Genomic DNA, 26,885 nt, shown 5'->3' with positions numbered 1-26,885 from the left:
GGTCACACATAAATAATAGATGCTAATGTGCTCAAATCTACACCCCAGCACACAATTTCCACTGGGTTTACCTAGCAAGTGCTTCGGTATATACACACCATACATTCTCTGCAGATAAGCGCTTGTGTATTTACAGGTAATGGGTTGATATAGATCATACATTATATGGCAGGTATGTCTTTGTAAATAGTAGTTCTTGCACAGTTTTTACATGCACTCTCACTTTTACAATATTTTAACCCTTTCACAGGCCCACCAGCTGGCCCACATGCAGGCCCAGGCTAGCAACGGGTCGCCAGGGGTTATTTCGCCCGGCAACCACACCAATGAGGAAGAGGAAGAGGAAGAAGACGAGTATGACTATGACTATGAGTCTCTATCAGATGGTAAGGGGTGAAAAAAGAGAATACTTCAAAAGCACAAAACTAACATAAAAACTCAACTGAACTGAACCAACAAAGTTTCTATTGATTCTCAGGATTAAACATCACATTATATGTAAATTCTTATACTGTAACACTTGAATCAGTTTCTGTCCACACGTTTGTTCTGTCTCTCTTTTTTTAACACTTAAGTCTCTCCTTAAGTTGACACTCTGTTCTTACTCCCTTCCTTTCCTATTTTATCTTGCCTGTTTTCCACTTAGCTGATGTCCTCACAGCCTCTACTGCCTCGTATTGCCTGGAAGGTAAATGCACGGCTCTGATGCACGGCTCTGATGCACCTCTCTATGTACCAGTGTTTCCATCTCATTTAGTTTTGCAGTGGTAGCTTAAAATGGCTTCTTAAAATGCTACCTTTAGATATTGACCCTGCCATTTAGCTTTAAGGGGAAGTCACGGCCCTATGTTGCAAATGAACTTGCTTGTTGTCTACCACTACAGAATAACTACAGAGGAAACACTGAGGTGTAGACACTAGTGATCTGCATCGTTGTTGTAAACTGACACCTGTATGTGCCCGCATACTGTAATATCTGCTAGCTTTCTGCTGCTTGTGGACGTCAGGTTATGTTCTGCTTAAACTGGATATCTATCATTCATGGTAAGCAGAAGTTCAAATTTAACCCACTACATATTGTGTAATATGTGGAACCCATTAAAAACTTAATTCCATCCAATCCAGTTGATGGAAAAAATTATTTAGGCAATTGTGTTGTTTAACAGTTTGATATATCATGAACGTGCTAACTTCCCTCACCTTCTACAGTAGCCAATAAAAGAAGGGCATCCATGTGTGTTCTTATACATACACCACAGAAGTTAAGCTTACTGTACTGTAATCGCTCTTATTCATAATAATACAATAATATTTTAAAAAACATCACTTAGCTTGCTAAGTACATTACAGTAATTGTTCTTGTGCCAAGTGCCAATGGAAGTGACTGTTATTATGCACTCTGTGTATCCATCATCCAAAATTATGTTTATTCTAAATCATATTCTGTCACTATGAACACTGTGTATAGATTAGCCTGAATATTGTTTTGTTTTTTTAAAATAGTAATTGTGATGTGAGCTTGTGTTGTATTTGTGTGTCTTGATGTTTGGTCTGCTTGTTTGATACAGTATGTCCTGCTTTAACACACAAGCTACAGTATAACTACCATAACCTTAAACAACCATCCAGCCTAATTTAGAAAAGTATGGATGACATCAAAATTGGTTATGTGTGTAAAGAAAAAATATTTTAGTCATTTTAGCCAGTATTTTAGCAACACTGGATGATTTCTCTTTCTCCCACAAACACATCACCTCCTTTCCTCCTCCCTTTCATACAGTATTTGTCTGTGACCTCGCAAGTGGCTGGGCAGGCTCATCAGGAAAACAAAACAAAGCCATCTGGTTTCTCAGGCCCTACACTGCCCCCGCACTAAACAGCAGACCAGGGGAAACTACCCTGTCCCAGTCCCAGCATAGCTATCGCCTAATCCCTGCCCTCTGCTTGTCCCTGTCGGAATAACTAACCGGTCATAGACCTTTCAGAAACCATCTCTCTTACCCTAGACCTTATGGCGTGGTTCCCTTTTCATTCTTTGAAGCTAGCAAGACTCCACCCTCAACTGTCAACCTTAACCCTACACGCTTGTACATTGGCTGGCCCAGTAAATAACACTTGATCACCAAGTTGTCACCGTCTCTTGTTTAACGGCAGCTCCCTCCAGTCACAGTCAAGTCCAGCTCACTTCTCTCACTACTGTCTACGGGGTGACACTCTGGGTCAACTCTGTTGCCAGAGTCTTTTCAAAGGAAGAAATTCCAAATGTCAGGAATGAAACAAGTTTCCTGTGATGAAAAGCTTCTGCATTTTCAAGCTGATATGTTACTTTTCTCTGTTTTTGGCTGCAATGAATGTGTAGGAGGAATGAGAGCAAAGGGTAGAACTCCCTACTGTTGCTCCTGTTTCTCCTGTTTACAGTTGATAGACATTGACCCACAAACTTTTCCCGCAAATGTGTGCTCTGTCAGACCCACTCTGCTACATACAGTACCCCTGTATTAACACCTGCTATAATTCACTGTATTTTCTAAACAGATAACATCCTGGATGACAAGTCAGAGGGGAAGAGCTCAGCAGACAAAGACGAGCACCCTGTTGATGAAATACCGAAGAGGATGAAGAAGTCTGATAGCACGACACAGAGCAAAGGAAAGGTAGGGAACTACAGTATAAAATTGACCTAATTTCTGCAATTGCGTTTATACTGAATCATTCAAAAAAAATTTTATTTCGAGCCAATTTCAAGTCAACAGAAGTAGGTTTAAAAATAGAACATCGCTGTCTCTTTAAGTAAAACCATGGTTTTTCATGTCTACCTGCTCATGTAGGTGTTTGACATGGAGCTGGGCGAGGAGTTTTACCTTCCTCAGAACAAGAAGGAGAGTCGACAGATTGCCCAGGAGCTGTCCGATCTCATCATCTACTGCCAGGCTGTGAAATTCCCTGGTAGAGAAACTTTTATCATTCTGTCTCTTTGTCGCAGACTCTTCCTCTTTCTGTACTATTCATATTAACATACAGCATTACTGTATGTTCCTCCTCTTTCCCTTCTCTCCTCCACATATTCTTTTCCCAGACAAAGTGATTTATCGCCCCTATTTTACTTCTGACACGCTATCCTTTTCATTATCTTGTCCCACTCAAACCCACTCCCATGTCACGTATAAAAGGTCAAACCTTTCCCCATGTTTTTTGAATTTTTTCATTGCTAGACATTTAATATCCCAGTGTTACACACCATTCCTCTCCCACACAGGACACCCACTGAGATGAGGAATTCTTTTCTCCCCATGGGAAATATATGGTTACTTCATTGTGTTGTCAGATGAACAGCAGCACAACAACAGCAGAGTTGTTATATAATGTACATTAAGGAAATGTTTTTGGATTGAGTACAGTTAGTATCCCAGGTTCAAATTTGACCTCAAATGATTGCTGACACTTTCTGTCTTTCTGACCCACATAAATGTTCTCGTATTTCCTCTTTATTGGGATCTATCTCAATTCCTTGCTAATATTTATCTCAATTATTTCTTTTTCACTCTTAAATAATAACCTCTGATCTCCTCTTTCCTCCTTTAAGTGGCCTCCTCTCTGCTTGCATCCTCTTTCCTTTGCATGACATTTGCCCTTATAAACCTGCCTGTGTTTCCATTGGGTATTTTATTTGTTTACAGTTTCCAGGGACCAGAGATGTGAGAAAGAGTAGGCAGGGCAAGTGGTCCAATTCAGACAGAAAGCAGACTGGTTGCTGCTGTCTGAAGTGTTTGCAGATGGACTTGCTTCTTCTAAAAGCTCTACAAACATTTAACTCATCTTAAAACATACTCACCAGTCAGGACAATGCATGGCTCATTCTTCTTCTCAGATATTTCTTTAAAAAGGAGACAGAGATTTGACTCCAAATAAGTAATAGCCCAATATTAACAGCATTTAATACATCTTTAATTCAACATTAGTTTCCTTATGATTGGAAGCATCTGTCTTCTTCTATGCTGCATTTTCCATGTTATTCAAAACCTTATGGATTGCTTTAGAGAACAAACATAAATTTGTTTTTAAAAAAAAAATTTTTGCTAGCTTTCCTGCTACTGTCCTTTTAGCTCTAAACCTCTGTGCTCATTAAAACAGATGCATTTAGAGTTATGCCTGGGAGGAACAACTTCCTCATTAAGCTAGAAAATTATTTCTGAAGTTTGAGAAACCAATTGAGAGATACTGATGTCATGAGTGTGGTGTCTCCAGTCAGTCTGTGTTGCATTAGTTAACAACTTTCTTCTGTCTGCCTCTTCTGGTGTGTGGGAAACCAGGTCTTTCCACACTGTCTCCAGCCGGCTCTAACAGAGGAAAGGATCGGGGAAAGAGCAGGAAGTCCATATTTGGCACAGCTCCTGCTCGCTGCAGCACAACAGGGGAGGTCACGACCCAAAGCCGCACCCCTGGGAAAGGTACGCAGAGCCTAGGGGGGTAATATTTGTCTTGGAAAATATATTAATATATGCATTTTCTGTTTCACCAATAATTTGAGAAACTGAGAAATGTAACGGACGTTCATTTATATGTAAAGGTCTGGCACTCCAGCTTTAATATGTAACAGTAAAAATTTAAGTTTGGGGTTAAAAACAATCTCATAACAATATGATATTTACGCGTTTAACTTGTCAGATTTTAAAGCAACATTATGTCAGATTTGTTTTTTGTGCCAAACATCAAGCTAGTGCAACAATACAAAACATAGCAAAACCAGTTAATAAGTTATTACATACTAGTCCAACAGACTTGCAGCCTTTTATTTCACAAAGCTCTTGCCAAGTCTGGAAGCCTCTTGCTTGGTCACTCTCTTTTTCTCTTCTTAGCTTCCTCTGTCAACATCCTCTTCAGTTTGCTCGCCTCTGCCATTAGCTAATGTTACGTCCATAGAGGCTGCTGAGTCTGGTTAAATTGCCTGCTTGCCCGGCTCCGGCACAGCACCGGCACCGCTCTCCACTCTAACACAGACAAACATCAAGCGAGCGCAACAACAGAAGTCATAGCAAGCCAGATAATAAGTACTAGTCCAACAGCAAGAAGGCGAGCTCAGCATCGGTCGTGCATCCTCTTAACTCTTTTAGCTCACGCCAACAAGTTAAAGCCAGTCCGATATTTACTGTTTTTGGTCTCTTGCTTGGTGTCACACTCTTTTTCTCTTCCTTGCTTCCTCCGACGTCTTCTTCGGTCTGCTATGATATCAGAGTTAGCTTCTTCCAAAGAACTTACATTATACATTCTATACTCTGTGCTTCTTCTTATAGCTAGTTTGCTGAAGACTGTTGATGATGTGATGTGGTGCTGTAAAGCACATGATAGATTTCCTCCCCAGGATTTTAGTGTAGGAGCAGGCCCTGATTGGTGATTAGTCCTCCTGTAGGACCATATTTCTCAAAGTAAGAAGCTGACTGAGAAAACATGTGTTCACGGCCTTGAAACGTCTCTATCTGTCTTCCCTCTAGGTGGCGCCGAGCGACTGAGTTGGGAGGAGCAACAGACGTCTCCCATCCTTAACCCCCCCACCTCTCTTAGTGCCATCATCCGCACGCCCAAGTGCTACCACATCTCCTCTGTCAACGAGAACGCCGCCAAGCGCCTGTACCGGCGTTACTCTCAGAAGCTGATCCAGCACACGGTGTGCCAGCTGCTCAGGACATACCCAGCAGCCACCAGGATCGACTCAACCAACCCGAACCCTCTGCTGTTCTGGCTGCACGGTATTCAGCTGGTGGCACTTAACTATCAGACTGATGGTGAGGACGGCCTGCAGAGATGCTATTTTCTCTTTTGTTAAGCATAAAAATGTAAATGCTCCGTATTTGTATAGCGTCTTTCTAGTCTTTTCGACCACTCAAAGCGCTTTTACACTACATCTGCATTCACCATTCACTCACATTTATAAAACTGAGCCTAAGTGCTTAAACAGAAACTAACATTCACACGCATTCATACACTGGCGGAATGCCAGGGGCAATTCGGGGTTCAGTATCTTACACTTCGACATGCAGCCTAGAGGAGCTGGGGATTGAACCGCCGACCTTCCAGTTAACGGGCAACCTGCGCTACCTCCTGAGCCACAACCCAAAAAACACATTGTATGAATTTGTCACTTTATCTCACTCACAGGCAAAAATTACTCATTATGGTTTTTATTATAATAAAATATCACTTTTTACCAAAAAGTAGTTGAGGAAGATGAGGAAGAGATGATTGGAAAGTAGATTCGGTTCTGCTCTATCATCTTCCTCCTTTGTAATGCAATAATTAACAACTCCTCTTCTGCATGACAATGTTTTTTTACAACGAAGCCTTGAAACTGGCTGCAAGGCTTTAATTCTAGGTGAACTATGCAGCTCATTTTCCACAGAAGAATAAAAAAACAAAACAAGAAAGAAATTTTAACAGTCTGTGTTTGACAGATTTTCTGTGTGACAGATAAAATTATGTCTTATCGTGCTCTTTTTAAGGGATGTTGATCCCAAGATGCTCCACTGTTTTTCTCTCCTTTTCTCTCAATTTCTTCTTAATTCTCTCTCTCATGACCTGTCTCTCTCTCTCTCTTTCTTTCTTACTTTGTGTCTTGATTAGTTTTTTCTCCATTTCCAGTATTTCTCTATTGTCTCTGTCCGCTGTCTGAACTCTGATAGATAATGTTATTTTCTCTAAAAGGCATATTAAATCCCTTTTGATCCTTGTCTCACTCTCTTCCTTTTCTTATTTTCTGTAGTTCACTCCCCCCCGTTACTTTTTTCCTCATCTCTGCTTCTCAAATCATTTTCCCCCCCATTTGGAGTCAAAGTTTACAAAACATGATGACCCAGTCGCGTGCAGTGAGACACTGTTCCAGTCTGGTTGATCTACATCAGAGCGAAGATCACTGGAAACTTGAAACTCAAACTGGATAATCTTTAACACCTATTTTTGCTAATGCCTACAAGGTGGATTTGAGGTTTCTAGTTATAGCTATTTTTGTGCTCCAAAAATTGATTCTTCCTTCCCTCTTTCTTTCCTTCCCAGACCTGCCCATGCAGTTGAACGCAGCTTTGTTTGAGGCCAACGGCGGCTGTGGCTACGTCCTGAAGCCAGCGGTGCTGTGGGACCGCAGCTGCCCGCTCTATCAGCAGTTCTGTCCGATGGAGAGGGATGTGGACAAAATGAGCCCCGCTGTCTACTCCCTCACTGTGAGTTAAGATGACATATGAAGCAGAATGGAAGATCAGTCAGGAAGATGACTTCATCCTTAATAGTTTGTTATCTGCACTTTCATCCCCGCTGCTTTTGATCCACGCCTTTAGCTTCCTGCCTAGTCGTATACTTACACTAACCTCTTTTATATTGTCAGTTTCAATTTCAAGAGTGCTGCATATTCATTTTCTTGTGTTTGGTAAGTGTTTGATTTGCAAATACTTTTGCAAGGCTTTAAAAATGCTTATTGTCTCATTTTTGTCCCAAATAATTTATATGAATTTGTACTCTGACTTACATGGTGCAGTTTCTGAAGTCTCAAGGGGTTAAAATATGTCTTAAGCCTGTTTCTCTCCTTTATTAGCATACTGGCATTGACTGGACACTCAAACAAACACTCATATTAGGTCCATTAAGATGTGTTTGGACAGTTTTATTGTAAAGTGGCCTGTATGTGCTTTCACATTTGACAGCAGTCATGAAGGCCACCCAGTTAATTCCATATAACAGTGAATGAGAACAGGAGCTCATAAAAGCTTGTCCACGCTTTGACTAGAATACCTAGTGTGTTTTTCAGTCTGCCATAACCCGAGGAAATGACCGCTTGAATTCACGTTAGGAAGGATGCAACCAAATCATGTCACTAATGTTGAAATGTTGAGTCATTTGAAACTGTTTATCTACCGACATTCCTGATCATCTGTGACGTTCAGATTATCTGCTTCCATCCTCTCAGAGACTTCATGAACACAGATCTTGTAAAACCAGCAGTATAAACACACTCATAAAAGAGAGACAGAGAGAGACTGAAAGAAGGTCAGAGTGACTTCACTGACTGTTGTTTGGCTTCTTCAGCCTGCTTCAACTGAAAATTATTTTGATTTAGTGACAACGGATAGTGTAAAAAGAATCTTAACTGCAAGTGTTGCTCATATATGGTGTAACTATTGTCACTCATTAATCACCAAAACTCTTCTGTCTGCTTTTGTTTTTCTCTCTCTCAGATTGTCTCCGGTCAGAACGTTTGTCCTGGTAATAGCGCTGGCAGCCCGTGCTTCGAGGTGGATGTTCTGGGCATGCCCATCGACAGCTGCCACTTCCGCACCAAACCCATCCACCGCAACACCCTCAACCCCATGTGGAGCGAGCACTTTCAGTTCACTGTGCACTTTGAAGAAATGTGCTTCCTGCGCTTCGCCGTCGTAGAGAACAACAGTTCCCAGACTACCGCGCAGAGGACTATGCCTCTGAAAGCCCTCAAGCCAGGTAGGAGACTCTCAGACACAACAAATATCAAAAGCCTTTGGGAGAAACAACATTCAGCAGCACGGGAGTAAGCCTGTGTGCTTAGTTTCATTCAGTTCAGAAAAACAGCAGTAAATGTCATTATTATAGATCATTCAAATATTTCATGCAAGGCTTTAATGGATAATAGAAAATGAGGTTTGTTTTTTTTAACTTGAGCCACTGAGTACAGGCAGAGGCCTGTGTCTTGTCATGGTTCTGGCTAAAGTGCCTTGTTATCTTCTGACTCACTGTCAGTTGGTCTTTATAAGAGCACCACTAAAATGTAGACAAATTAACCCTTGAATGTGGTTGTATGTATTTTTTTTCTATCTGCCCATTCTGTGTAAGAACATTATCAGTTTATGCGAAGTCAAAAAAATATTTTTTGTTGTGTGTGTTTAGGTTACAGACACATCCAGTTGAGGACACAACATAATGAACCTCTTGAAGTGTCGAGCTTGTTTATCTACAGTCGCAGAACAGAGGAAGGTCCCACAGGGGGAGCTACTCGCTCATCACTGGTAGGACTTGTCATCTCCTTAACGTTGTGGGACTGCAGCCATTGTGGTTACATTTGATTCTGCACCTCCATTATGCTTTAAAAACATCAGCCATCAGCTTTTATATTACTTCAAATACAGCAGATGCAAAAATGCTGATAGTGGAATGTACCTGCAGTAAGTATATTTACTCAAGTACTGTAAAGCCGGGGTAGGAAATTTATTTTAAAGGGATTTTTTATTGTTGAAATTCCCTTTACTTCCCAACAACAATCAATAAATCAAATGCTATATCTGTGGACTGTAATGACCACGTCCAATCATTTAATGTGTCCCCAATGAAAGTAGTTAAAAGTAGCTTAACCTTAAACATCTACTGCAAACATCTCTAAAACTAAAACACTGAAAGGGCTGATTTTTCTGCATACTGAGTACAAAAGTAAAAACATTTGATACAATTTAAATTTTGGTGATTAGACTTACTACTTACTTAACAAAGGTTTTGAATGCAGGACTTTTACTTATAGTGTTTTTTACAAAGTGGCACTTAGAAACCTGCTGCCTTACCCCTCTCCTGCTCTCTACACAGCTGTTCAGTTCGGAGGAAAAACGTACGTCGCAGCAACACAGGATTACAGTGTACGGAGCTCCCGGTCCTGAGCCCTTCACTGTGTTCTGTGTCACAGAACAGACGACCGCCAAACAGCTGCTGGACATGGTTAGTACTCAAGAAATAAACATTTGACACCTGAATAATGTGGTAGTAGCCCTCTTTTTTACCCCTCATTTTTCAACTGTCGCCGTGTTTCTCCTCTCGCTTCCCCACAGGTCGTAGCACCTGCAGGAAATCCGTTGGAGTACTTCCTATGCGAAGAAAAGGTTCCTCTGTTGAAGGAGCGCAGTGAGGTGAAGCGCTGCGCTCAGCATCGTCCTCTCGCGCCGGAGGAGGAGGTGGTCAGACTGGTCTCCAGCTGGAACACTGAGGAGGGATATGTGGGAAGGATCTGCCTTAAAACCAGAGAGGAGGTACAGACCTACATTTCATGTCTTTATGAAAAAGGTATATTTTATATTATTTGAGTTTATTGGTATTAACTGAGTTTAATTTTCAATTTAGCTGTTGAATAATGTAGAACTATACTGTAAATGTCATTACTACCACAAAAAGCCCTTGATAACATGCTTATAGCATGCTACAAGTGTGACCTATCATGTAGACTATGGCTCCCTCTTGTGGTTGTCTGGTGGTTTACATTAGGATTTAGCTACATATTTTTACTGTATGTGGTTTTATTCTTGCAGAACTTAAATGAGAGGAACACGGTGCTGGAGGGAGAGGAGGAGGTGACTGTGGGAGGTAGAGAAGTAACAGCAGCAGGAGGTGGGGGAGGAGGAGAGGACGATATGTTCTTCGTCCAGGTCCATGAAGTTTCACCAGAGCAGCCTCACACTGTGATCAAGGCCCCACGCTACAGCACTGCTCAGGACATCATACAGCAGGTGAGGAGAGTCAAGAATACGCCACTGTAACTTTCCAAGACGTGTATTCTGACCTTAAAGTGGCTTAACCTGTCTCTCGTGCACTCTCTATCTTGGTCAGACTTTGTCAAAGGCCAAGTATTCCTACAGTATCTTATGTAACCCAAATCCAAGTGACTATGTCCTGATGGAGGAAGTGACCAAGGAGGCCGGCTCTAAGAAGTCCTCCACCGCCAAGCCCCTGCAGCGGGTGCTGCTGGATCACGAGTGCGTCTATCAAGCTCAGAGCCGCTGGCGGGGCGCTGGGAAGTTCATTCTTAAACTCAAAGAGCAGGTAGCTCTAAACATGGAGACTGATTTTCAATGCTAGATCCTTAATCGTTTTTATTTCATATTATTTTTACAAGCATTGTGTCTTTCCTTCCAGCATGTTTCCTTTCCTGTTATTGTAGTTTTGTAACGCTGACTGAAAATTGCTTAACTAACAGCTTGAACATTATGACTTTGTATGTGCAAGAACTCTTTAACACGCTGTTCATTCACATCTCAGTGAATCCATGCTGTTGTGTTTTAACACCTGTATGTGCTTTTAACCTGTCGCTGCTTCCCTTGTTTGTAACTGTTATGTGCTTTTTTGCTCTGTGTGTGATTAACTGTTTATTGTTGTGTCTGTTCATCTTGTTCTAATTTTTATATGTTGTATGTATGTCACTATTTATTGATGAATCATCCTCTTACACTCGAGGCCATTTTGTGCTGACACGTTTGTAAGTAAGAATGTGTTTAAATGAGCTGCCTCGTTGAATAAAGGTTAAGTGCGTTTTATAATTTCTGTTTCGTTTTTTTCTTTTTGAATAATTAAGACAGAATGAGGAGGGAAATGGATATGGCAAAACATAGAATTCTTGAGTACATTAAAGGAAGCAAAAGAGTCCAAGTTACTGGAGGAAAAAAAAAGGATTAAATGTATGTTTTGGTAAGAACATTTCTGTCTGTTGTTTTATGTTTTTCAGTAACATGAATGTACTTCTGCTTCCAGGTGGTGCGGGAAGACAAAAAGACTAAAGTCATTTCCTTCACCAGCGAGCTGAAGAAGCTGACGAGTCGCAGCCGCAGCATGACGACTGGCGGTGGAGTGGACGCTCCCGCTCAGAGTAAGGATGATAGAGCTGCATGCTGTGTGGCTCTGACAGAGCTCCAGGAGTGAGGCTCACACTGCTGTCTGTGCATGGAAGGGCAACAGAGGTACCGTATGTTGTCTCTAACATCTAACATCACTGTTTCATTTTTTTAATAATGGAAATGCATAAACTGAGTACACTGTGTGTTGCACCTCTCAATACTAATTGTGCCAGCAGATGTATAGAATTGATTTGGATTGCGTGACTCAACTAGAATTGAGAAGGTCTGGGGTTGAATTTGGGGGATTTATTGAAGCGCTGGTAATGCATGAAACTCACATTTTCTCTCACAACATTTCAGGGTCTGAGTTAGGTTCATGTAGTGTAAAATATTGACTTTAGGTATTGTCTCAACCAAATACCAAATTAATTCAGAACCCTTTTAACCCCCTTTTTTATTTAAAACTGGTATTACACGATTGTTTTCAAAAAATTACTTTTTTCTTTCAGCTTTATTCTTCACACATTATTTTTTTGTTTTGCAGTGGCCCTAAAACTATGTTTGATCTAACATAGTTCTTATGTAACCCCAATCCAGAGTGAAGAAGAAGAATCATCTGTGAAAAAGTGCAGATCAATCTAGACAATTTAGTACAACATATACTAAAATAGAAAGATGGACAATATGGACAAACAGTGTGTGCAGTGAGCTGACAAACACTTCTTACCGTCCAGTGAATCGTTTACATTATGTCCACCTCATATAATCTAACACTTCATTAGCAGCAACATTTCATGCACAGTGTGACAACAGTTGATTGTGATTGAAGTAAATGTTGTGTTTTTATGCCTCAGTTTGGTGCTGCTTTTAAATTCCTAATCTGTGATCCTCTGCAGGGTATCTGTCTGCAGCTGAAGGTCTGAAGGCGTGGGTGGCGGAGGGCAGGGTGGGGGCAGGAAGGTTCTTACAGGCCTCCTCTTCCTCCTCTAGGGCGCAACTTCAACCTGTCTACCTGCCCACCTCCTCTCTGACCCCCCCAGCCTGGACGCTTCACCTCCTCAGGAACTGGAAGATCCACAAATGAAGTCCACAGAGAGAGAGGACTTGGGTCGACTACTTCTAAACCTGTAGGATTCTCCTTTCCAAGAAGGGCGAAGGGTTTCAGCGAGGGTCCTGCACACCATGGAATTCTGCGATATGCTCCTCTAAGTCCTGAAGGAGTCTGATGCTTGTGTTAGTTGAACAAGTAGAGGACAGGATTCAGTCCAAGCCCCGTTTATGGGTTAGGTGACCGATGTTCAGCCCCTTTGCTTGGTTGAATGATGGACAGGAGTTTCATCCAGATGTTTTGATTGGAAATCCCACCCGGTGTGGGCGGGTAGCTCTGGCTCTACTTGGTTTATTGTTTGTAGTTTTGCTCCACAGGGAGTCAAGAGCACCAGAGGCAGCTGTTGTAATTGAAGTCATCAGGAATGTGATCAGGGACACAAAAAGCATATTCTCTTCCCAATATATAGGAGGAATTTATGAGACTAAAAGGAACACTTCCCTGAGTAGGAAGCTTTTAGATGTGCCAGTTTTTTTATCTCCCAAAATATAGATAAAATAAAAAAGTAGGAGTGCTTCAAAATGGCCTCTGGATTGAATCAGATTAGTCAACCACAATTCTTTTAAGAAGAAATTCAGATATAGTCCTGCTGTAGATTTGATGTTCTATGTGCTAACATTGGCTAAGATTTGCTATTGGATGACTATATCATGTATTTGGTTCAGAGTAAGTTTCTAAACGACTCCCCTTTTTCTGGTATCACACAGCAGACATAGGGAGGTCTGCTTGGCAAAATGGAAGGAGAGATGTAGGAGAGGACGAGGGCTGAAACAGTAATTCTTCTCTCTTTCTCAGGTATGGGCTCTTTTGGCAGAGGGCATTGTGAAGGAGGCTGACAAGCTGGCTTGTTTGGTTCTTTTCTTACTGTTCCACTTTCACCAGTACTGTAAGGGCACACGTTGGGCAGTGCAGACGGGCAAAAAGACAACACAGTGAGACAGTCTATTCAGATATTCTGTAATGTTAGCAACAACAGTTTAGGCGATCTCTTGCATGCTGCTGTCTTTGCCATAAAGGTGATAATACAGGAGCGGCATTTTAAGGCAATATAAATTTGAACTTCTATGTTGCCTTGAAATGTTGTAACACTGCCTTTAACTTTTGGTAATTTTCAGGATCATCAGTGGCTGGTTTCACAAAGTATGTTTGTCATTATTGTCCACTAATAATTACGTCAACAAGCATCTTAACTTGCCAACCAAATTAATACATTTTTACAAAATACATACCTATAGTTACACAAGGGCTGGGTTTGAAATGTTTTGATAGTCATGTAAATTCAGTGGCTCACTGTGAGTAATTTGAACATGTCTTTTTCTATAAAACTCTGTTCGTTTAAGAAAAGAGTCGAAACCTCTCAAAAGTTAAACGTTACCTAAACACAAGTGGCTGATCTTTACTAAAGTAAAATAAATATGATTTGGAACCAAAATGATCTCAAAGAAAAAGAGCACAAATTTGAGCAGACATTTGATTCCAGGTTTCGGTCCTTGGCAGTTGAAAGTATTGAGGTTTAGGACTCAGCCCTAATGCTAATAGTGCTAACAAGACATTTTGGCTAAATTGAAAAATGTAAACACTTGTGAGAAGGACTTTTATGAGGAAAAATAGCTAAAACAAAACATATTTCCTCCTTTATTTGAGCAGAATGATGATGAATTCAGCACTAAGACCCTTTGGAGAAACACAGCCATGTCTTCTTCAAACAGCATTTTGCACATTTGTTTTTAACTTCTGCTGTCATCAGAGTTTTTGTGTTGACAGACAGACTTTATTGTTATGAGATGGTTGAAAATGACTTTTAAAAATTGTTATGATCATCATATTTATTACTTTGAATTTCAGCCCAGTTGCAAATTTATTTTGGAGCAAAGCACAAGATAAAAGTTTGGATTGTCTTTGTCAAACTGAAATGGCCGTGTAGTCTGAGCCCCAATTTGAAATTCCCCACACTAAAATATCAACTGAATGAATTGCATTTAACCTACATTTACTGTCCTTGATTTTGAATGCAGGATCTTTATAGATAGTATTGATTGTAGACTTTTCTTTATAACTAAATGCTCATTTCAGTTTTGTGTTTTTTTCAGAATTGACTAAAACTTCATTTATTTGGGGCCAATTTTCCCCTTTTTTTCTGTTTTGATGTGTAACATTTCCATATGTTTTAAAGTGTATTTTGTCTCTTTAGAACATAGTTTTGTTTTATTAGGCATTTCACTTGTTAATTCGTAGATCTTCCCTCTAGTGTAGTCACACTGATCTCACTGAGAGTTTAAAATCTACAGTAAATACCAGCTGGTCTTGATTTGTGACATGAAAAGAATCTTACACAAAATGTGTATTTAGGCTTACCAAACACTATAGAGACAAACTTTATTTCCTGAATCAAATTTAAAGAAAAGTGTTCTGAACCCACTATAATTAAGAATAAATATAACACTTAAACAATATAAAACTTGTAATTGGCAGACTGAAATTTGGCATCAGAAGCTTTCTAAAACCTGCAAACTTCATGTTAAGACACCAAGTATAATGTTGTTTAAAATGTTTGAATATATTTTATAGGCAAATGTAGCCACACTCCACAAAAAGATTGGACTGTTTGTCTTCTTACTTTAATTTGTCTTTTTAGTAAAAGTTTGCGCAGTGCCAAGTAACGATGTTTGAATTTTAGTGCAATAGTCACTTAGTCAAAACTGATCATTCACAGGCAGAGATGGTATGGCAGTAGGACGATCCTTTATGGTAATGAAGGTAGATCCGCTTGTGATCCAAGAAACCACGACTGTCTGTCAAGGATAAGAGTTAAGCTGATATAGTAGTCGCTGTAATCCTTCTGTCCACTCTGCAATTTGGTTTATGAAGTGAAACATGTTTATGCAAGGAGATCATATTTCATAAACTGGTGATTACTTACAAAGACAATGCTGGATAAAAGTGATGCCAGCTGATATGAAATCCACACTGACTTTAAACAGAAAGGGACGTTTTCTGTTAAGTTGTAAATGTATAATCTGCGGGAGCTTCGTCACATCCTAACACCGTTCAGACAGAGCTGTGTGTTCTTTGTTTTCCTTCTTTCTAACCTGTAGACCTCATTTCTGAATGTAATATTTCTTAACGTGAGACAAATGTGTGTTTGGATGTTATTTATTTTAATGTGAAGCCCTGGTTGGCAATTATCTGTCGTCGTCTATGTATAATTTCCTGTAAGTAGTTTTAAGTGTTTTATTTTTATTTATTTCAATATGTAAGAGGAGAAACTCTCTTCTGTCCTAACTTTGCTCAAACTTATTTAGATAAGATAGGTAAAAAAAAAATGTTTGACTTCATGTGTAAAATACTCAGCGTTGTATTCATATTTCTGGCATGTTATTCTGCAGTACACAGCAACGTCTTATGTGAGTTTTCATAAATTGGACAAATGCTGACAGTTCTTTGTCAAATCTTTTTTTGGGTATATTCATTATATCCACTGAGTATGAAATCTGTGTTTGCTGACTGTGGGCTAATGTTTCATCTTCAGCACTCTGTTGTTTCCATAAGATGTGCAGTATACCCTTTAACATCCACTATCCGTGTTATGATGTGGCTGTCAAGTGAACATTTGTCTATTTACTTGAATTTTTAAATGGATGAGAATTGGTGGATTTGTCATATACTAGGATCACAATAAAAATACAAATACTTAACAGTGTTTAAAGTGTTTGTATGTCTCAGCTCACGCACCACTGGCTCATAATTTTTTCTTTTCCCAAGTTTGTTCATTATTTTGTTCTAAGCAGTGCGCCGTTAAGACTCAACCATTTTGCTAGGAGAGATAGCACTGCATTTTGTTAGAAAGCAATGTTTAAGTCATGCCTGCTGTTGCCTTGCACATAAAAGTATGATTTCTAGTGTCTTCCTCACAGTGAGGAAAACAGCTTATTCGTTTTACACTGGTGTCGGACCAGTACTCTGCATTGGCTGAAGGCCAGGTATTGGTATTGGGACTGAAAAAGTCAGGTCAGTGGAACGCTAGTGCAGAGTGAGCAAAAGATAGGAAAATAGTTTTTCGTGGCCTGCCACATCAAGAGGACATTTCTCAGCATTGCTATAGTTCTGCTTTGTGTTCAGATGCTAGTTATTAGCATGAAAAATGCTCGGCCCCTAATACTCAAAGCTCACTCAAAGCTATAGCGCCACCTGCTGGCAACAGGAAGTAACCTTTAACGAAGCAGCCCCGCCGCACGTTTCACCTACATATACATAGTTTCTGTGGCACGTGTATCATGTCCAGACGTACCAAAAAGCATCTTGGAGCAATGCCCTAATCCCAACAGGAAGTCAGCCAATTTGAATTTTATGTTAATTTTTGGATGATTTACAGGCTCCCTACTTTAATGAGGTGGTATTACGCTTTTTGGCTTTTTCCCCTCTATTTTATTGAGTTATATAACTTTTTTGTGGATATAATAGGTTTGCAAAGTGAAAAAGCCCAAAGTCCACCCCACAGAGAACACTGCTCTGAACTGCTTGAAAACAGGAGCAAGTTCAGCGCGACAAAACGTAGCAAAACGTTTTTTCCAACAGAAACTGTGGGCCTTCAACACCCTGCAGTGTACACAAGCGCACTGCATTTTCTTGCCTTTTTAACACCGTTGTGTTTACAAACTTGTCGCAGCTGATTGGGTAACACCTAAGACACGCCCACCAAACGGAGAAAACATGGCTGCATCCGAAAAGTCAAAAAAATCTCCTTTCCTAACCACCTCATGACGTTTTCCATCGAGGTCAAGGAAAGATGTGAAGGAGAATCCGCAAGGACTTAGGAAAAGAGGACGGCGGGTCTAAGAGAATCTGACTGCTCTTTTCTAACCACATAATTATGCGATTGCGGATTTTACTGACGTGACCTGCCGTGATGAAACTACAGTGTTCTGAAGATGGACTACAAAAAGCGCATCTTTGACACTGCGCCCCGTGTTGTTGTAATGCAGGCCATCTAAAGGTGGACAACACGGTGGAATATATTACTTAATAACCAAGATAGCAAAAAGGCAGGTAAGGTAGCCTACCAGTCACTAAATAATGGACAGGGTTGTCACATTGAGAATGCCTGCCCCAATTGTATGTAAATACAGTGTTTACCACAGAATGACAGCGTAGGCTAACTGCCGAGAGGGAGAGAGAGGGAGCGAAGGGGTGAGAGGAGATGCTGAGAGAATATATGCGCTGTGCAGCGCTCTGTCATCAAATACGATTTTACCCATTTTAAATAGTAAAATCAATCGAAAATCAGCGTTGATAATGTGGCAGGCCGCCCCAAATACATCAGTGTGTGGGAAACGCCTACTGTAGAGGTTATCCAGCTTGATCTTTGCCTTTATTAAGGCGAGGGTGTCGGCATCTGTGACTGAAGTAAGATGAATGTGCTAAAGGCTGCAGTACATAACATGAGGCTACACGCTGCAACATTATCCTCACTTTGATCACGTTACAAGACAGTTCGCATGGGTGTCAGTTATTGTTGACAGTTATATGCATATTAGCAAGTTATGGCATACGAGAGAAAAGGCTTAATAGCCAATGGTAACTTACATGGCGATCAACCTCCTTTATCTGTCATGGTTGGTTTATTTTATTTTTTTTATTGTAGAAAACACTTAATGCTTATTTCAACAACTCGAAACATAAAACGGTGTTGAAACAGTATTAGATTACAAAAAAGCCAAAAGAAAGAAGGTAATTGTGATTCTTATTAAAGTATCTGTAGTGGATCAACCAGCCTCTCACCTTAAAAGGGAGGTAAGGTCAGATAATGCCAAAAAGGGGGGGAAGTTTTCCTCCCCTGGAGTTGGCCTTTTGACATGCAAAAACTAGAGACATTGCCTGGGGTTTGGTAAGGATCTGCAGAGACTCAATCAGACATGCATCTCTTAAGGACTGTGTATTCAAAGAGCCTTAGTGAACCCCTCTCGCTGTAAAGGTGTCACTAGAGACACAGCAAAGGGGCTGTCCGATCCCTCTCTCTCCACAGGTCACCTCCGGACATCAAAAGTACCACCCATCCGGCCTCAACCTGACTCTTTCTCCCACAGAACGGCTGAGCCATAAAACACCACTCCCTTCTTTCTTTAGCCGATGTGCAAATGTGATAAGCCAGGAATGCAAAAGGGGAGACAATAACAACCTCTGCCTTCTTCAGCCAACAAAGGTTTCATTATAAACTGTTTTTGTTCTGTTTAAATAATAACCCTTGCTAAGTGAGCAGTGGTAGTTTAGTAGTAATGACCCTGTTGTTACCCCTTTAGTGATGTTTGAAAACTAGAGAACCATAAGAAATTAATCTTGAAGAGTTCCCTAATTTGATCTTTTTGTTTTGTCTTAATTCCTCCCTGTTATTCCCTAGTAATCACTGTCTGTTTAGTATTAACTAATGCTTTAAACGTTTTATACTTCATACATGCGCCCAGCGTGCTCCTTCTCCCGGCAACGCCCTAAGAAGTTCGACCCGGCGCAGCGAAGGCTCTTTGTTCGTTTCAAGCCACACACGCGAAGCGCCGCTCGACTTTTTCCCTCGTTCCCAGCAACTTACATGCTTTTTATTTTCTTTGGTTTGTTTTTGTTAAAAGTTATCAGTCCGTTAAGTTACACAATTTTAATTCAAGAACAACCAAGTTCTTTTTAAGCTTTATTCGTCGAGCTAACTCACACTGCTCCCAACGACGCCCGGACCCGGCCACGTGGGCCCGCCGCCAGCAGTAACAAAGGACGACCAAACTTCTAACGCGAGCCAGGGCTGCAAGTTTCTTCAATAAGCCGACAAAAGACGGACCATTGGAGCAATTCCCTGGCAGAGAATGCGACCGGCCGAGGCCTTTAAGCCATCCTAACCGAGAACACACGGAACTCCGCCAGCGTGAGGCCGCCGACCAGCAACCCGGCTGGGAGAAACGACATAACACAAACCAAGGCATTCTGTGATCAGTGATGTCCAATAGTTAGTTAATAGATTATCTTTAACACTTAAACTCATAGCTTGCGTTCATTAGCTGCCCGTGTGAATCACAGGAATTGTGTGTGTGTATTGTCTACCTCCAAGTCCCAGTCACGAGAATTTACCCCTTTGATGTGAGACTGACTGATTCATTTAAGATAATTGAGCGATTATTAACTAACTGATCTCTAGTGAATAATTGTATAATTATTAAAACGCTAAACAGAGGTCCGGAGACTCTGGGTGCGAACCGAGAGCTTTATGAATGAATATTCTCTGAATATTAAAATTCATAATTTTGTATTAATTCTCATAAGTTTATTCAGATCATAAGTAGACATGCTACATATTGTAATGTGCTCTGTATTGCAAGGATCTTGCTAAATATGGTTGATGGATTTTATCATTAGAGTTTGAGAATGTGCGCCGCTTTAAATGTTGCCGGAGCAAGGAATTGTGGGATGGCATTCTCTCCTTTCCTTTCGTAAAGGATGGTCCGGTGTACCCTATGCTAAAGTAGATATGAAAGGAAGCATTGAGGCACCTTCCTTAGCTTTTAGAGAATTCAAACAGCTCTTATCATGGCTGCCACTGAAATACTTCAGGTTCACTTCACTCAGTTAGGAACCTTCCTAAGCAAAAAAGACTTTTCGAAAGCAGCCCAAACCTCGAAACCCCTTGCAGAACGTTGCGCAAGTCGCAACAAAAGGTTTCATGGCTCAGTATGTTTGTCTGACTCGGATCGTCACTGTTTAATCAGCCTACCTTCAAGGTTTACCTTCCAAACACCAAGGCAGCGTCTCTGATTGCTCTGATAGCTTTTTTGATTGCAGAGAGTTTATTGTCTCAGCAATAGGGTTACATCTCTCATGTGCAATGCGGTGTCAAAGAGTTTTGACCTCATTTTTGGGCCTACAAGGATCCCTCCCTGATCCCTCAATGCAGGCTTTGGTCGGCTTCACTGTCCGATCTCTGGCTTACCCCCTTGCATATAACGCTCGCCAAGCGGCTAATGTTACTCCGACACGCCCTCAAAAACACCAGTGTAAAAACACAGAGCTGCAGCACACACCTCTCCTCTCCCTTCCAAACACTAGTCACTCTCCAGGCAGTCAGTGGACATAAAGTTGTAACTGTGACGTGGAGACAGAGCTCAGTTAAAACTTTATGGATGAAAGATACATTTGTTACAGATTAATAACTCACCACTCTGAAACTCTTGTTCCAGCCCAGCTGGTGGCAACATGGACAGCTAAAACCCAGCCGAGTTTGCTTCTCACCGTCCGGCCTTCTCTGCTTCTGATTGGCTAGTAGTCCTTAACTAGGAACTGCGCATGTGCAACTCCCAACAAAGATCATGTAGAGACAAGATGTATCACTCCATAGCTAAAACAAAGCCTTCAACACAGGGTGACAAGAGGAGCTGCAACAATGTGCAGTATGAAAAAAAAAGAAGGTGGTCCGAATACTCTAAACCCATTGACAATTAAAAGTTGTACAAATGGTGAGTTTTTGTGGAACGGCGTGCCTGTGGCATTACGTCCAAAATCTACGATTCACCATGAAACAGGAAGTTGTTGTAACTTCAGTTTACATTCTCACATCTGCACCAAACTGTACGTTTGACAAGAGTCCCGCCCTGAACACAAGCCAAAATTAACTCAGTCACAGCGCCACCTGCTGGCAACAGGAAGTGACTAGTTCATGCTGTGATGAACCATTTCTTGCAGGTTGGCTATATCTACTTCAAAACTATCTCAGAAAACTCTTAAAAGGAGACCTATTATATTGCTTTTCCAGTCCTATATTGTAGTTCTGTGACTCCTGTATGGCAGCTTTGCATGATTCAAAGTTTAAAAAAAATCAGTTTTTGTCTTATACTGAGTCTTCTTGTAGGCCTTCATTTCAGCCCCTGTCTGAAACAAGCTGTAAATGCTCACTGTCTTCTGATTGGCCAAGACCTGAAGCATGTTACCAGGCTGTTGTTGTCGCCTGAGCGTTGCTGTGCCGTTGCTGTGCCGTTGCTGTGCAGAGCAAATTACCATATATGGAATACCGGCTCCGTCTGGCTCCGTATGTCGTAGAACGGGGCCATTGGTAGAAAAACAGTTCAAAACAAGAGTGTTCTGAACAGAAGGAAATCTGAGGTTTTTGCTCACAGGAATTTCTTTTAAATACTTTAACCTTATTATTTGAAGCTTTGGCAATGTTTAACATGAACATCCAACATTGTAACATTGAAGATAAGTCATAAAATGTGGAAAAGCATAATAGGTCTCCTTTAACACATTGACGATATGATGTGAAGTGCGTGAGTTTTTCTTCAATGGCGTATCCTTGGCGGGGAGGCGAAGTTCCAGAGCTCCAGTATCTCCAATGCAGCTACTTCCCACCTCGACAAGCTACAAGTGCGAGGGCCCGCCCAATGCTGCTTGCAGCTATAATTGCAAATCGTTTCGCATTGCAACAAACAATTTTTTTCCAGAACGCAAACATTGCCTGCTGGAGTGAACGTAACTACAGTGATGGAGTCGTGTGGCCAATCATGTTTTTCAGTTCAAAAAAGTCTTTATTTAACCATTCAGAGCAAATTAATCTCACTTTAGAGGGTCAACTTTGAACAACCAATTGAGTGTTGTTTTGAGTTCTAAATAAGTCATTACGCATCCCTCACAAAATGTAATGCAGTTTTTTAAACGGTAAAAGGTACAGTACATTTACACAAATACTGAATGTTTTTTTTTATATTTTCATTTATTACTTTAAAGTATTGTCAGCAATATTTTTGTTTTACATTAAAATGAAAATCTTTGATAGACATCAAGTCATTCCAAGTCAAAAAACCGAAGTCCAACTGAAGTCACAAGTCACTGGTGTTAAAGTCAAAGTAAAGTTGCAGTTTATGATTCTGCTTTATTGGTATAAAGTCCTCAGATTCATGACTACAGTCTTGTGACGAGTCCACACCTCTGACCTTTTTTTACAGAAGGCATTTTGACATGTAGGAAAAGAAAGGGTATAAATGATACAGTTAATGACGGCTGAATTCCATTCAGCTGTCTCCGTTTCCAGGTCCTGGTTTTGTGCATGCTGGCAACAATATTACTGAGCCATTGGTATTATTATTAGTCACACCTGTGCTCGTACTACAATGAGTCAAAATGTGAAGAAGGCCCCTAACAAACAGCTACAAATGCACCACCAAGTGCTAAATAGCAGGATATTTTGGAGCTTCTCATTTTTTTATCTGATGCGTGAATGAAACCATATAAAAACCTGTCGAAACAAAAGAAGAAAGGAAGAATAGTGTGTAACTGTGTCTATACATTTGTTTGATCATGCAACCTGTCAGCAAACTTAAAAAGTGGATTTAGGATGAGGCACACGTAGTGAATCAGCTTTGGTTTTTAGGTAAATGCCCCTTTTCAACATTGAGATGATTTTAGCCACTAACCAAATCTTTCTTGCCCGTGTAAGAGATTAATGAGCCGTGTTCAGTCTGCTATCTCCTCCAATAAAACACAGTGGAATCAGTGACATAATCAGCTCATTTAGTGGTGCAGCGGCTCAGGCGTGCCCTTCCTTCCAGAAACTGTTTAAAATATTACTCTTCGGTACAGTCCGCTAATTCCGGGTAATAAGGAGCACTCAGTTTCAAATATCACCACCGGTGTGGCTTCCTCTGTTGGGTCCCTAATGCAAAATTATGCAGTCATCAAATTAAATGTGAGTTTTAAAACCCGGTAATTCTAAAGCTTAATGGCCCTGCTTCTTTCAGACTTCAAATAAAACAATTCACTGTAATGTGGCACGCAATTAAAAAGTTCTGCCACCTTTTACAATGATAAACTTTGACGAAAGGAGAAGGAGCCACGGGCTCTGTTAATTGGAGCTCTCGGGGATCCAGTGGGATGAGGGGAGTTCAAATAGCCTCCTCAGGCTAATCAATGACAAACAAAATGCTAATGAAAACATGTGGAAAACTTCTCTGACTCTCACAGTCTGTAATCAAGCTTTTATCTGCTTCATCCCCTTCATCTGCATTTCTCCTTCATGGTTAATGTGTGTCTATACATCTTACCAACAAGAATTGATAGTTTTAGAATGAGATTAGGGCCTAACAATCAGGATCCTCCAAAATTTTAAGTGATTACTGCTGATCAATGCAGTAAAAAGTATATGTTTTGTGCAAGAGAGGTGCAAGTGGCTGGAGGACCATATTTTTTGTTGGGCAAAAACCCTTGTATATAGGCTATTAAACGTTACACATTTTTGTGGTAACACACTTATTCACTTTTTCCCCCATGAGTAAAATGAGAAGATCAATATAACTCTCTTGTCTATATGGTGAATATGAAGCTGAAGCCAGCAGCCTGTTAGTTTAGCTCAGCATAAAGACTGGAAACCGAGGGAAACAGCGTAGGTGTAGCAACGTTGCTCTCGTAAAATCACAAATTGTAAATTTTTACATTTGTGGAGATTAAACAAACCTTTGGACAAAGCCCGGCTAGCTGCTTCCCCCTGTTTTCAGTCTCTATGCTAAGCTAAATTACCAGGCAAGACATCAACACAGCACCAAGTTAACCAAACTCCACGTCTCAATGGATGAAATAGTCTTTTATTTGGATAAAGTTTGCCAAGCAACTTGACAAGGATAAAAAGGCAAGTTTGAACACAAGAAATGTGTCGATGCAAAGTGTCAGATGAGTAACACCGGTAGCCATAATACTGAATGAAACAAGTGCGGTTCCATACAGGGACACCAGGCGCTTAAAGGGCCATAAAAAGTTCATAGACTGTTTTTTTCCTCACGTTTTCTTCATTATCTCTTAGCAAAGTAGAAATATAACAAGTCATCTCACTCTAGGTCCAGTTTCCCCGAAGGTGTTGCAGCTCTGAGATCAGTTGGGCTTAAGGGATGCTCTGATTGGTATAGTGAGCAGTTACAAAACAGACATTTTACTAACTAAACTGGCAAATAACCAATTAGAAGTTACTTGTTCTTTTTTTTAAAATAAAATTTTATCATCTAAATTTGAATAAAAATAAATTAACTTAATTTAGTCAATATGTGAGGAATCTGACATCTTAATGAAATTCAGTTGGAATACCATAATATGCTAATTCACTATTTAACTGAGTACCAATCTGCTAATTAGATTTCATTTAATTGGACTGGAGCTTCCCCATTAGTTCCACAACTAATGAACAGAAATAATGTCTGAATGCTTTAATGATCTTGGCAATATGGAGCGAGCACAGTGCGGTCACAATCACTCAGAGTTTGGTCATGGGTATGTGGAGGCTGTTCCACGGGCCCATCCAGAGTTCCTCCTCATCCGACTGCGTTCTGTCACTCGGGCACTCCAACGTCTCCCTCATTAAGAGTCCATCTTCAGTGTCTTCGTCGTTACTGCTGTCTACCTTCGACTCTCTCTCGCCTTCTTTCAGCTCCTCTCTCTCCGCTGGTTGCTGGGGCTGGTCTGTTCCACAGTGCGCCGCTTTGAGTAGGTTTAATTTAGATGCCACACTCTCAGTGCCCGTGTTGCTGGTGCTGGTTGAACCTAAAGAAACGCTGGATTGTCGCGTGTTAAACACATTTGGCGTTTTATTGTTGTCAGTGTTAGAGAGAAGGGAAGTGGCTGTGGCAGAGGCGGCCATTCCTGGACTTTGGAAGGTGCGCAGCGTCTTGCACCCAACATCTGTTCTAGGGCTGTTCAGGGGAACCCTTTCCTCCAGCGTGGCAGCCATTTTGTCTAGTTTTTTAAAGTGCTTGGCCAGCCGGGAGCTCAAGACAGGGGAAGTGAGTTTCAGGTTGTTGTTCGTGTTGCCGTGTGTGTGGGGGGGGCCTGTGGTGTTCACTGAGCGTCGGGTGCGGATGATGGAGCCATTCTGGGCCATGTAGATGCTGCCGTTAACATTAGCATGGCTGTTTAGGGTGGAGGTTAAGCGGCTGCGTTGGGTCTCTGGCACGCTGTCCTCACCGGTGGAGCTGGTCTCATATTCGCGGTCCACCACCAACTTGATCCGACGTTTTCTGCTGCCGTGCTGGAAAAACACAGATAGATCATTAAAATTCTGATGTTGAGTCAAAAAGCATCTCCTAAGTGACGCGTCTTTGTGTGGACGAGGCTTACCAGAACATGTGGGTGTTAAATTTGGGTGTTCAGTGTTCAAGAGAAACATTTTCAACTCACGTTAAGGTTCTGTAAGCTCTTATGTCATTTGCGACCATTTTCAGTTTGTCCTGTAATCAAGATATGTACAAAACTAGAAGTAGCACTTTCACTCACACTGCAAACACATTATACACAGCAAAGGCCGGTTAGTGCAGCAGTGTTTGCTCCAGATATTTTATTCTGTATGATAGCAATTCAAAGCAGCCTTTTCATCATGTGTTGCTTAGCATTTCATCTACAGAAAGCACTGAGGAAATGCTTTTATAATATTATGAATATTAAACCCGATATTGGATGTAACTCTTTATAATATAAAACACTAGGAAAGTAAAACCTCCTCTTTGTTAGGTGAGAGCAAACACTGCTGTGCACACACACTCTTTTGAAGGACAGAAGCTGTTATCAAAATAACTGACCTGCAAGTGCACAATATAACCCTCAGTTTTTCCATTTAACCTCGATAGTATGGAAGAAAGGATACGTTCACCGTCACAAAGAAAACATCTTTTCCCCTGCAGATAACAGGTACCGGAAGAACTGACTGATACAGGGAGAATGATAGACACAGAAAAAGGAATGAATAATAAAAAAAAGCTTGAGCGAACCTTTAGCACAACAAAGAGAGGTCAGTGATTATTAACAATCTGTCAGCCGCAGCAGCAGAGAAATACGCAGCTTGGCACTTTCACAAAAAGAAAATGAGACAAGTCAACTTGGACGTAAACCGGACGTAAACCGGTCGACCGCTTCCACAAGTGCGCTAGAGCTGTTACAAAAGAAGGCAAGACAGACGAAGGAGAGGAGAGGAGATAGGCTGGTTAGAAAAAGGAGATACTCAGAGAGGGCAGCAGAGGACATGCATGCAATTTAAACTCCTGCGAATGTAACACACAGCAAACAGGGTGAGAGAGAGATTACACTAATAAATTCCACCCAGGTAATGACTGCACACCCAAACCAGGCATTTTCACGAGATCTTACTTAGTGGCAAAGAATTTAATCTTTCGCGTGCCTCA

At 40.9% G+C, this 26,885-nt stretch overlaps 2 protein-coding genes and 1 long non-coding RNA gene across 4 annotated transcripts in view; 1 reads left to right on the top strand and 2 right to left on the bottom strand.

Annotated features, from left to right (window-relative positions):
* The window catches only part of plce1 (phospholipase C, epsilon 1), a 98,828-nt gene extending 82,425 nt beyond the window's left edge, over nucleotides 1-16,403 (top strand). For both annotated transcript variants that reach the window (XM_046068031.1, XM_046068030.1), the window contains exons 31-44: nucleotides 251-386; nucleotides 2,536-2,654; nucleotides 2,829-2,946; nucleotides 4,311-4,448; nucleotides 5,490-5,780; nucleotides 7,045-7,208; nucleotides 8,217-8,478; nucleotides 8,902-9,020; nucleotides 9,589-9,717; nucleotides 9,828-10,025; nucleotides 10,302-10,499; nucleotides 10,600-10,812; nucleotides 11,518-11,723; nucleotides 12,497-16,403. In XM_046068031.1, coding sequence (XP_045923987.1) covers nucleotides 251-386; nucleotides 2,536-2,654; nucleotides 2,829-2,946; nucleotides 4,311-4,448; nucleotides 5,490-5,780; nucleotides 7,045-7,208; nucleotides 8,217-8,478; nucleotides 8,902-9,020; nucleotides 9,589-9,717; nucleotides 9,828-10,025; nucleotides 10,302-10,499; nucleotides 10,600-10,812; nucleotides 11,518-11,685 — 2,253 coding nt within the window. In that variant the 3' untranslated portion in view covers nucleotides 11,686-11,723; nucleotides 12,497-16,403. The remainder of the gene's footprint in view (nucleotides 1-250; nucleotides 387-2,535; nucleotides 2,655-2,828; nucleotides 2,947-4,310; nucleotides 4,449-5,489; nucleotides 5,781-7,044; nucleotides 7,209-8,216; nucleotides 8,479-8,901; nucleotides 9,021-9,588; nucleotides 9,718-9,827; nucleotides 10,026-10,301; nucleotides 10,500-10,599; nucleotides 10,813-11,517; nucleotides 11,724-12,496) is intronic.
* Nucleotides 9,219-20,970, bottom strand: LOC123982493. Its single transcript, XR_006827986.1, has 2 exons — nucleotides 20,897-20,970; nucleotides 9,219-9,978 (listed from the first exon to the last, which is right to left on the bottom strand). It is a non-coding gene; the product is annotated as an uncharacterized LOC123982493 (long non-coding RNA).
* Nucleotides 20,971-24,292: 3,322 nt separating this feature from the next.
* Nucleotides 24,293-26,885, bottom strand: part of LOC123983506 (protocadherin-15-like) — a 216,791-nt gene continuing 214,198 nt past the window's right edge. The window contains exon 38 of the mRNA XM_046069766.1: nucleotides 24,293-25,738. Within this exon, the coding sequence (XP_045925722.1) occupies nucleotides 24,968-25,738 (771 nt within the window). The 3' untranslated portion in view covers nucleotides 24,293-24,967. The remainder of the gene's footprint in view (nucleotides 25,739-26,885) is intronic.

This window comes from Micropterus dolomieu, linkage group LG14, assembly GCF_021292245.1.
Source record: "Micropterus dolomieu isolate WLL.071019.BEF.003 ecotype Adirondacks linkage group LG14, ASM2129224v1, whole genome shotgun sequence".
Taxonomy (NCBI): domain Eukaryota; kingdom Metazoa; phylum Chordata; class Actinopteri; order Centrarchiformes; family Centrarchidae; genus Micropterus; species Micropterus dolomieu.
Note: the sequence above shows the minus strand (reverse complement) of the source record. Positions and strands in the feature narration are given on the sequence as shown.